A 12,288-nucleotide genomic window follows, 5' to 3' on the forward strand; every position below is an offset into this window, starting at 1 on the left:
GGTCCGGGCTGGGGATTCGAACCCGCCACCTTAGGTGTACGTGGCTGGCGCCTTAGCCGGTTGAGCTATAGGCGCCGAGCCACCCAATGAATTCTTAATACAGAATCACTTCATTTACTGACTTGTTCATTTTCAAATGGAAGTTGTTTACCTGAAAGGAGAACAATGCACCTCTACAGAGTGGAACAGACGTATGAAATGCAACCAGCCAATGCCCCACTTATAGGTCATGAAATAAAGACATTTTTCTCTAAACTCTAGAGGCCCAAGAGTTTTCATTTTACCACTACAGAAGATGTATTTACCTGTGCTTGATTGAATAGGACTTAATAGAAGGAAGAATTAAATTCTCAATTTATTTCTACATAAACATTGTGAGCCATGTGGCACAGCTTAATAATAAGACAGGCATCAAAAAATACTTCAGGAGGCTCAGCACCTGTAGCACAGTGGTTACAGCAACGGCCACATACACTGAGGCTGGTGGATTCAAACCCGGCCCAGGCCGGCAAAACAACGACAACTGCAACAAAAAATAGCTGGGTATTGTGGTGGGTGCCTTTAGTCCCAGCTACTTGGGAGGCTGAGGTAAGAGAATCACTTAAGACCAAGAGTTTGAGGTTGCCATGAGCTAGGCGTCACTGCATTCTACCAAGGGCGACAGCTTGAGACTGTGCCTCAAAACAAAACATAAAACCTCAGGAAATAGCCATCAATGTGCCTGATATGAATTCTTTATCATTTAACGTATTGAGCTGATAAAACATTTTTTTAGTATACAATCTCTGAATACAATACAGTATGAACATTCTGTTGTACTGTACTGTTGATCACGCAAGAGACTAACAAACTGGTTAACATAAGGAGGTGGCTGACATAAGGAACTGGGCCTACTGTGCTGGGATGTACACATGGTGCATGTCCAGTCTATGAAGATCAGGTCAATTTACAGAGGTGGTCTATATAGGTAGGTGGTCAACTGTGGAGGTTCTCTGTATCCATATGATGTCCACTTAACTCTGTTGAGATTTAAGAAGACACTGTGTAAAAATTTTCTGTCTAGGCACAGTGGTGACCAGACGTCCCACTTTTGAACAATTTGTCCCATGTCCCTCGGCTTTTTAAAAAAGTCCCGATTTTTGGAAAGAATACACGGGCAGGAGAAGAGAAGGGAATATTAGGTTTTCAGCTGCCACGTGGCTATTTCACCAGAATATGAGTTTTATATTATTTTTGTTAATCTTACAATGTTAAACTAATAATAACAAATAATTGCTGAGAAGTGATTATCGGGAACTGCTTATCAAAGTTTGCATTGTTGTCAGGCCCCGCCCTGCCCCGCCCCTGCCCCGCCCCCGGCCATGTTGTCCCGCCTTACCGTTGTTAAAATCTGGTCACCCTATGCATGTCTATAATTCTAGCACTTTGGGAAACTGAAGCAAAGTGGGGGTCACTTGGGCCCAGGAGTTCAAGACAACAACATAGTGAGATCTGTCTTACAAAAAATTAAAAAATTAGCTGGGTGTGGTGGTGCACGTCAGTATTCCCAGCTACTTGGGAAGCTGACAGGGGACGATCGCTTGAGCCTAGCCTGGGCAGAGTCCCTCCAGGTTGAGAGAGACCCAGTTCCACCACCCCCACAAAAAAAGATTTTGGTACTGACCAGCAGGTGGCTCTCATTTCCCCAAGTCCTAGTGGCGTCTTGAAAACACTCTTTGAGAACCTTTAAGGATTTCTGTTTGTGAATGATACTTGCCCAGAATCACCCTATTTCTTTAGGACAGAGTCAAGTATAGAATCTAGCTCACAACTTTAAAACAGGTGAAAACTAGGCTGCGGCGGTGGCTCAGGCCTGTAGTCCCCACCACGCAACTCAAAAGCCTGAGGTGGGAGGATTGCTTGATCCAGGAACACAGCAAGTCCCCTTGCCCTGCCCACGACTTAAAAAAAAAAGGTAGATAAGGCAGATAACATTTAAAAATACCAAAACCATTAAGTAATAGTTTTATTCCTTGAGGCATTGGCTTCAAAACAGCTCTTCAGGCTATAGCCTGGCTGCATCTATTCTTAAACCTGTCTAGTAATGAACTTTACATAAATCTAAAAAATGCAGACCACCTACAGGAGGCTTTCTAGTGAAGCAGACTCAACCACAGCAGGGCTCGGCAGGGATATGGAAGGCAAATACTTTCTGAGGCCACTGTCAGTCGGCAACAAAGAGGCTAATTTTCCTCAGAACTTTTGTGATTTCTACAGTGAGTCTCAAAGTGTGGTCATCAAACCAGTAGGACCAGCATTATCTGAGAACTTGTTAGAAATGCATCTTCTCAGGACCACACCCCCCAGATCTGCTAAATGAGACACTCAGCAACCCATGTTTAACCTGTTCAGCTAATTCTGATCCACCATCCTCTGTGTTAGTAAAACTCAGGAGTTTCCCAGCAACGGGACTACTAACATAATATTCAAGGATTTCATTTGCAAACTTTTCTTTAGTTATTGCAGAAGTTTATGTTGTATTGTGGGTAATTCAGGCACAGCGGTTACAAGGTGAAAGCCATAGATACATTCAAGGAATGTTTTGCTATACTGAATTGTTTTCTTCTGGCAGAGATTCCCAATCCTTCAATCTTTCTTTGTACCTTCCGTTCCCACAGGCCACTGGTTCTCATCCTTGACTACACACTGGAATCACCTATGTGTTTAAAAAGGCAAAACACACACAAAACACCCCCACATCACAGAGATTCTGATACAGTTGGTCTGGGCATCAGCATTCAAAGCTCTCCTGCCAGACCATAGAAGCGGACAATCACAGGTGTCTCTGTGTTTCTAATATAAAGCAAGAGTTTATAATATAAAGAAAATGTGGGCTTGGCGCCTGTGGCTCAAGTGGCTAAGGCACCAGCCACATACACCTAAGGTGATGGGTTTGAATCCAGCCTGGGCCCGCCAAACAATGATGGCTGCAACCAAAAAAAATAGCCAGGTGTTGTGGTGGGTGCCTGTGGTCCCAGCTACTTGGGAGGTGGAGGCAGGAGACTCGCTGGAGCCCAGGAGTTGGAGGTTGCTGTGAGCTGTGATGCCACAGCACTCTACCTAGGGAGACAGCTTGAGGCTCTGTCTCAAAAAAAAAAAAAAAGAAAATGTGGGAACTAAAAAATTAATCTTACCATAACCCATCCCTCATTTTCAGAAAGGATTAATTTACTTATCAGTCTAGTTCAGTGGTCTCAGAGTGATCCAAAATTCCCTAGGAGTTCCTGAGACTCAGGGAATCCAAGAGGACAAAGCTACTTTCAGAACATCATTTACCTTTTTTCATCTTCATACCCTGGTTAAGTCCTAAGTTTACAGTGGAGGTTTTCCAGAGGTCAAATGATGTGATGTCATTGCTCTGATGGCAGATGGAATGTGTGCTTTGCTATTTTCCTATTTCTAATATGACAGATATCTATCAATATAGCTCAAAGAGCTAAAGGCTCCTCAGGTGTATTTAGTTAAGTTCTAAAAGGGTTCTTGTAACCAAAAATTTGGAAACCACCAGCTAGGATCAATGGACACAGTAATTTTACTTTTCATTTAACATTAGGGGGAACAGATTTGCCTTAGCAGTTATGCTGCTGACAAATGATGAGAGAGCGCCTGGACAGCAGCTTCTTTCAAGCCACTGTGAATGATGGAAAAAATTCAGGGAAGCAAGTGGCCGGTCTGGGTTATGAACCACAGCGTTAGCACTAACTTGCAATTCTGACTCACTCCACAGATTATCAAAAAAGGGTTTGGGAATCTCTCTAAGTTCTAAAATTGTCCATAGTTCAGATGAAATGTGCCATAATTTTCACGTCCTAATTCCATACCCATTTGTGAGGCCCAGCAGTAAGCATTTCCCTCCCCAACTGCACATAGTTCCTTAAATGAGAGACACCAGCACAAGATTGTCATTCACTTTTCCGCATACTTTATTTGTTACAAACATACAATTTTTTAAATATAGACTGTAAAACTCCATTTCCAAAAGTCTATTGTAAGGAGTGCACACCAGCAGGAAGGATTCTTAACTTTATTCTCTATGAGTTTTTCTGTCAGTTTTGCTAGTTAGTGGTAAATACCGGACCCGCCATTTTTACAGACCTGTCTGAAGCTTCTGGCTGTATTCATATTGCTCTTTTGAAGCAGCCCTGCTCCTCTCAAAATTGATCAGAATCTGAGCTTCAACCTACAGGCAGTGAGATCAACAGCCCATTTGGACTCTGTTTTTGTACGGTTTTCAGGAAGTGTGATTTCTGAATGGGTACTGCACTTTATGGATTTGTTTGAATAGCCCATGCAGCTCTATGTTTGTTAAAGTGCATTCTTCTTTTAAAAAATAAGCAAGAGGAATAATCTTTACTCTTTAACCAAGGTACTTAAAAAAATGAACTTTTTGGTCTCTCAGCAGATATTCCCAAATTGATCCTATCACTACAAATTTTAGTGTTCTATTTACAAACATTTATAGGGTTACAGGTAGAGGGGACCTTATAAAATTAAAGGTGCAGCTTCTCTTGAAGCAGAAGTCAGTTCTACAAATTCATACATAGGAATACACACGTGGTTTACAATGCATAAGCTTGTGGGTATTTACACAGAGATTAAAGACATCCCCCCAAACACCTTTTAAAGTAATTTCCAACCTAACTTCTAATTGTACATCTAGATCAGGAAGCTGTCTCCTGCTATCAAGATTTGGTTTTAATTCATTCAAATTATTTCTGTAGATTCTCTACTGGCAGGACATCAGTTCCAGCTTTGGAAGTGAAGAATCTAGTTATCTAAGGAAGCCACTGCCAGATATGATTGGCAGTGAAGATTCCTATAGACTGGAAATTGTATTATCTGGAAATTTATCAGAAGACAGATGGATTATTAAAAATGATCTTGGAAACACATCTGCATGAAGGCCCAAAAGGAAGAATAAATCCCTACTAATATAACTGTTTTAGAACTTCAGAAAAAAGAAGTCCAAACACAATGACAATCTTAGTTACTGCATTCAAATATTGATGCTATCAAAAGTAAGTCAAATATACTTGCCTGCTACCAAAATGTGCAAAAGCACGAACTCTAAGTATGTCCCGTACTGATTTAAAGTCAGTTTGCCCTATCTATTGACTTTTAGGAATCCAGAGCTTTTCTATACAGGGTGACATGTGGGCTGGGAGAAAAAGGTTTATGCCTAATACCTTACCAGTTCAAAATCAAATTCCCAAAGTCCTTCAACCCACATGTGTTTATTGACATAATCCACTCTCCCTGCAGGTGTCTCTAAAAAAGAAATTTAAAAAGGGAAGAAATAAACCACTTGCCCTTCTATTTCCAAATATAAAATTTTTTTAAACTAGCCTAATCTTGCAACACAGGGTTAAAGATGGGGATGAAATATTTTGCCTTTAAGAACAAGAGATGGTCTAAATCAATTTTCTTGAGAGTAAGCTATTTTAGAGTAACTGACAGTAGGAAAAAAGACAAACTCATGCCTTCTGCAACATGCTAGTGGACAATGAGTAGGTCTACTGCTTTCTCTCCACTACTCTGGGTCCACATTTCATCATGCTAAAAAGATATAATTATTCCTCTCTAATCCATGTCAATGGATATTAGATATAACATGTGGAAATGAAATTTGCTTCTAGACTCAGAATCTTGTGTTACTTAAAAGTACATTTATTTTCTTTTGTCAAACTGTTAGAAACATCTATGGAGAAAAGTGACAAAGTTTTAGTTTCTAATAAAGCTCTACTCTCAATTAGAAGTCCTACTCAGCAGTGAAACTACCAATATGGCAGTTGCTGTTGTTTTAACATGGCTGTACTTAATCCCAACTGGAATGTCTAATTCAAGAGGCTTAAGTTAGATTTTCAAATCAAAGTAAAAGATTGTGAACAGAGGTGATTACACTGACAGCATATTCCCTATTTCTTTAGGAAATATAAAATACATTCAGAAAGGCTTTACTTGGATCAGGGGTATAGATAAATTGGGAATTACCAGGGCAATAAGTCTTCATGATGTAATCTTATTATTTTTTCATTTTCCAAATCTAACCGTCAGTATTGACAACTGGACCAAATTTGTCTAAGAGTCTATTAAATCCATCAGTAACGAAACTAGGTTCTAAGGCTGAGGGCTGGGAAAGAAGACTTTAAATAGCAAAGTCAGCTATATCAATAGAACTCACTATTCAAGAGTCCAACTCTTGAAACTTCTGGGGCTAATATTTGAAAATTAATATTTTGCCTAAATTAAAAATGGAAAAAATGAAGTTATAATTTGCCGCTTCCACCTCACATCTGGAATTTCAAACAGGGCACATGACATGCACTTTTTTTCTTTCTTTTTTTTTTTAAATGTAAATTTTTTTTCTTTTCTACAAACTATCCCACCCACCCCAGTCCCACCCACACAACCCATCATCCAGTATATTGAATTGGAGTTGTTAACTCTTTAGGAAGACAGCTAATTGATTTACAGTACTCTAAAACCAACCCTGAAAACTGATAATCTCATTCATTTACTATAACTTCAGTGCTGTTGTCAACAGAAAAGAAAGTTACCTTAAGGCTCTAGGGAAAGTAACATATTAAATTGTGAATGCAGCATTGTTTACTCTCCCATCCATTGGAAACTAGCAAAATGCATTCTGGATCAATAATACAAACTTTCTAACATTAGCAAAGATCTCTACTCTTCTTACAGAGTTAGAACAATACTCATAAGCAGATTATCTAAGGGAGCCTGAGAAACCATGATCCACATCACACAAAGATTCTATGTATTTCATGATCAAAAAGTGCTTTATCTTTGAGAAATATATCAGGGTTAAAATGGAAATATACAATGTAAAATCACTTGACATTTTTTTCAAGTGAAGTACAAAGTGGAAAAGGAGCAAAAGGATGGAGGCCCTGCTCTCTGAACAGGCCTTTTGCACGTGACTTTTAGGGCGTACTAAATTAAAATTGTTTTAAGAATTAACAATAGTGGGATTTTACACCACTATATTCTAAAACCTGAGATTGAACATCAAAGCAGTTAACTTTGTTATTCAGCAGAGCAATTCTGATACTTCCTAAAAACAGAAGATAACTGAACTAAACTCCAGGGTCAAAAATGTTAACTTTCCCCAATCAAAAAGGAGACTCATCACAAACATTATACTAAGAGTACTGCAGAATGACAACTCTCAGCAAAAGAGTCATTTTTATATAAGCAAAAAAGTCACTTCTCTCCTTTCCCTTCTCACTGATCAAGGCCACACTATTTTCAAATGAATATCTACTGAGAGATCAGTTGTGCATTGGACAAAGTACCATAATTGGGTTAAAAATGAAAACAAAATTTACAGTGAAGAATTCTTATGTGCATGGCTTACACACTCCAGCTTCTCCTAATTTCATCCACCTCAAGAGCAAGGTAGATGCAAACAAAGTCACCTTGTGTAGATTTACATTCTACACCCCTGTAAAGCCAGTGAAGGTCACATTTAACAAACCATCTTCAGTAACTAGTGCCTGAAGTGTGCAGCCGTTTATAGACCACTCAATATGAGGGCATTATTATAACCAGCCTCTTTTGCCCACAACCCTGCTATTTTCAGGTAAGACAGGATAATTGTTTTGTTTTGAGAAAACTGAAGCTTGAATCTATTAAAAGACCTGCAATTTGCTGCAAAGTGATCCAGAGGCAACAAAGGAAGCAGGAGGTTAATGGCTGCCTGCACCAAAAGCCTCTCAATCATTTCACAGTAAATAATTATGGAAAGTGACGTGACAAGTAGCCATGTGTGTGTCACAGCTACAGTCCTTTATACCACCTACATGCCTCCAATAGTTACATAGGGTGTCTGGGTTTTTGGTTTGGTTTTCACTTTGATTTTTGGTGCCATACAAATTTATGCTTTGTTTTGTGCAGCATATGCACTGAAAAATTTGCTGACTATAACTGCCATTCCATTTGCTGAAAAGATGGGGACAATAGAAACCAGAAATAGTAATCTCTTCACAGATTTTTGCTCATTTGATTCTGTTCCCAAAATTTGACTTCTCATCTCTGTAACTATGGTAGTTGAGAAACAAACCCTCCACCAATTGTTTGAAAAGTAGTTTTAGTTCCCTACTTCTCAGGAATATGATGATTTTGATTAGCTGGGATGTTTGCCAAACTTAAAAAACAAGCTCTAAATCGTGCACAGAAGCTGCTGAGAAACAAAACAAAAAAAATTGGTTGTTTCCCATAGTCATACAATGCTATTATCTGACTCTAATTAACAAAGACCATTTCCTTTAATAAGATAATACTTATGAACAAATCTGTGCTTTGCAGATTTCTATTGTCCCTAGTGATTGGAATGAGGATCGATGAAATACTACAATTCATCCACATTCTTCTGCAATCTTCCCGCAGTGGGGAGAGACTATGAATCACCCCCTGCAGGAGGAACAAACCTCAGAGATTGGTTAAGACTTAAAAACCCACCACTATGACATTTACCACTTAATCTTACATAGGCAGGTCAAAATTTTAATATAAATTACTTTTGCCAACACATAGCTTATGCATTCTTTGCTCCTTTTTTTGGAGGATTCTCAAATTGACATCTAAAGATTTACATATGATATATTACTGTTATATGGTCTAATGACTAAGAAAATTTCTCTGGTAACCAAAGCTGATGCCATATATGGTAGTGTTCTTGGCATATACTCTATATGCCTCAGACCACTTCCACATTCTTTCTATTCAGCTAATTATAGCTTGGTAGCCACTGGTGAAGGATTGTGAAGACCCTGTCATTTCTACAAAATAGAAAGGCAAGGCTAGTTACTGCAATTCAGCCAAACAAAAAGAAAAAAAGAATAAACCAACTCCTTGAAAAGGAGAGGTACTGCACCTTTGCAAAATTGAACTGGCTCACTGCAGCTGAGCAAAAGAACCACCACTGAAGCAAGAAAAACAAGTTGGTCTATACAGGAATTATACATGGTTTGAAAATGAAAAAGTTACAGCAATCAACTAATAGCTGCAACCTTAATTTTCATTGCTGCCTCAGAGTTTGAAACTTAAACAGTTTCTGCAAACCTAATGCTAGCTTCTCAGCTCCTTTACTAAAACTATTAGGAATTTGTTCTCCGCAGCAAAGAAATAAAACACTCAGAACACATAGGTAAATACAGCAGGACATTATTGAAAACAGCTGCCTTGTAGTACAAAATACAGTACAAGTATACGGATGTCATTAAAACATCAAAAATACTATTGCTCCCATACAATTTAGGAAACATTCTTTGCAACGGAGAAAAATTTAAAAGAAAAGCTTTAAAAAAATCTGTTTAAAAATTCTACTGTGGATGATGAGTAGAGAAAGTCTGAAAAGGGCACCAATGTTTGTGGCTCTTCCACTTTTTTTTTTAAATCTAAGATCAATGATATTCTGCATCATAGTCTATTATTTAAAAAAGCCTAATTATATATACACAATTATTTCCCACCCTCTCAGCCACAAATACATGAAAACCTTTTTGTATATTACTCATTTCCCAATAAATACAAAAAGATTGTATAGATTGAATAATACCAAAATAAGATAATAAAAAGGATATGCAATAAATTAAAAAGGCAGCTCAAATAAAGGGCAGGCATGCAGTTAAAAAAAATGCTAAGATTATGGAGGTGGGGTTACTTGCCTCCTGGTTGAGAAGGTGTTACACAAAGAATACCTTAAAACTTTGGAAAGAAGGTTAGCTCCCATTCAATTCAAAGTTACCTATGTCTAGGACATTTCTAGGAATACCTTTTGATGGGGGTGGGATTAACTTGATTAGTAAAAATCATTTCTACTGAAAATCCATTTAAAATATAGAAGAGGCGATCCTTGAAAACCCCAACTTTTATTCTTGAAAGACAGCTGGATAAACTGGCAAAAGCCAGTTTGTTGAAATTTCAAGATGGTATAAAAATGCTTCCAGGATATAGTCAGCATATTCACGATTACTTCAGTTCCATTCACAGATGGATTTCAGCTTCCACCAGGTGCACTGCTTGAATCACTCATCCATCATTAGCCAACTCTGATTGTGAGGTACTGATACAACGGATTAAGTTCTTAAAAATTTATTTTAAAAGAATAAATGATGCTGGAATTCTGGACCTGAGGATCTTTAGTATTTGAACAAATCCACAGATTCACTGAAGGTAAATTAAGACTTCAGTTTTGGTTATTTCCAACTTTTCTGTGAGGACGTATATTCCATTAAAGCTCAGGCTTGTAGCCACACTGTTCCTTTTGTAGATAATCTTCAAGTTTATGGTTTAAAATCCAGCCAACCAGTGGCTGTAACAGCCGAATTAGCCATGTTTCACTGGCTCACGCAGTGGAGATTTGGCTCTCATTCATACCTAAGCCATTTCTTGGTAATGATCTCCATATTTAGAGATTACAGGAAGAACTTTAGTGAGCAGCAACCAATCCACTCGGTTTGCCTTGTGCTTTTATGCCTAACTTTGTCTTGTGCCTACCTCAGCAATCCCCAATGTAAAACTTTTATCTTTGAAAAATTTTGCCAACTTTAAAACTTTTTAGTAATGACTTCTAGTTTGAGCATTGATATCTGAATCCATTTGCATCCTGGAAAACAATTCTGCAAAGAAAAGACATGGACAGTGGTCCAGGTTCCAAGCAAAACCATTTAAAAGAAGACAGTTCCAATTTGTTACTGTATTCTCCGACAGCCTCTTAAACTCATTTTTGCCCTGCCCATGATTAAAGTTGTATTCCTTTTCATGAGCCTCTACCCTCAGAACTCAGTAACTGCAAAGGCCTCCGTCTTCTCAAGGGTTCCACAAAGACCTGGATTCAAAATGCTGATTTCAACAGAGGTGAAGGAATAAACACTGCAACAGTGAGGCCCGGAGAGATTTTTTAGAACAGATTACCCAGGTACAACACAAATCCAATTGTTATCAATGGATCTGGATAACTCAGATGTGTTTCTTGGCCCAGATGTGAGAGGATCTATCCCCTCCAGGATTGCTCTGATGGATTTAGAAACCTCAGTTGGGAAACAACAGAAGCTGAGACTATTTTGTGCAGATGAGGAGATGCTGTTGTCCTCTCTTTGCAGGTTGCTGTCAGTTCCTTGGAACTTTACTGTTTTTCTCTAATTGTCCGTGAAGGTTATTTCTCTATTTTACCTTTTGTTTTGTTTTTTCCCTCTGTGGCCTCCCTTGCTCCTGTCTCCACTAGCTCATTGGGCATGAGCAGGAAGGAGAGCTCTCTAGCCAAGGGTATGGTTGATGGTGGGGTCGGGGGAGGCCTGTAGGGGAGCTGCCAGTTTCAATCTTCATCCACCTCCTCACCCTCAGACTCTTCGCCACCGCCACTGCCCCCACCACGGCGCTCATAAAGCTTATCCCTCTGTCGCTCCTGGATTTCTTTCATCTCATCCGCATACCGGCAAAAGGCTCCTCCAAACTTGCCCCACGCTTTGAAGGGCACGGTGATGGCATTGCGGTAGGACGGCTTCACCTCGCTCACTCGCAAAAACACCCCATATTTGTTGCAGCCCACGTCGAAGAAGAAGCGCTTGGAGTCTACCGTGATGGAGGTTCCCTCGGGGAGCTCCCCGTAAAGGCCTCCCCCGGGACCTCCGGCGCCGCCTCCCGGGCCGCCCGCTAGCTCGTCATCCTCGCCTCCGTAGTCATCGATGAGCTTGGCCAATGCGTCGCGGAACTCTATGAGGCCCTGCGCGGGTAACGCGATGGTCTGGCCGCTCTGCAGGCCGCCCGGCCCGGGGCCCGCGCCAAAGCCGCCGCCGCCGCGGTTGACCGTCTGGCGGATGCGCAAGAAGCGGCCGCGCTGGTTCTCCTTAAGGTCCAGGTAGTACTTGCGGTTCTCCCGCACCAGGAACTCACTCTTAAGCGCGCGCCGCGGCCCGCCGCCCTCCTCTGCGCCTGCCGCCAGCTGCTCCGGGCTGCTGGGGCCCAGCTGCGCGTAGTGCTCGATGAAGTCGCCCAACGAATCGCGGAACTCGGCGGCCACTGCCATGGACAGTGTGAGGCGGCTCTTGGAACCGCCGGCGCCCACCTCGGCGATCTTGAGGAAGCGGCCCTTGGCATTCTGCTTCACGTCTAGGTAGAAGCGCTTGTTCTGGATGTCCAGTCGCTTCGAGGCCAGCTCCTGCGTCTCCTGCTCGCCACCGCCGCGGGACGCGGGCTGGAAGCCACCGGGCCCGCCGCCGCCGCGCTCAC

At 40.7% G+C, this 12,288-nt stretch overlaps 1 protein-coding gene across 1 annotated transcript in view; it reads right to left on the reverse strand.

The window, feature by feature from the left end:
- Positions 1 to 3,942: 3,942 nt before the first annotated feature.
- Positions 3,943 to 12,288, reverse strand: part of PURB (purine rich element binding protein B) — a 27,727-nt gene continuing 19,381 nt past the window's right edge. The window contains exon 2 of the mRNA XM_012809962.2: positions 3,943 to 12,283. Within this exon, the coding sequence (XP_012665416.1) occupies positions 11,375 to 12,283 (909 nt within the window). The 3' untranslated portion in view covers positions 3,943 to 11,374. The remainder of the gene's footprint in view (positions 12,284 to 12,288) is intronic.

Source organism: Otolemur garnettii, unplaced genomic scaffold, assembly GCF_000181295.1.
Source record: "Otolemur garnettii isolate 467f Iridium unplaced genomic scaffold, OtoGar3 scaffold00119, whole genome shotgun sequence".
NCBI lineage: Eukaryota > Metazoa > Chordata > Mammalia > Primates > Galagidae > Otolemur > Otolemur garnettii.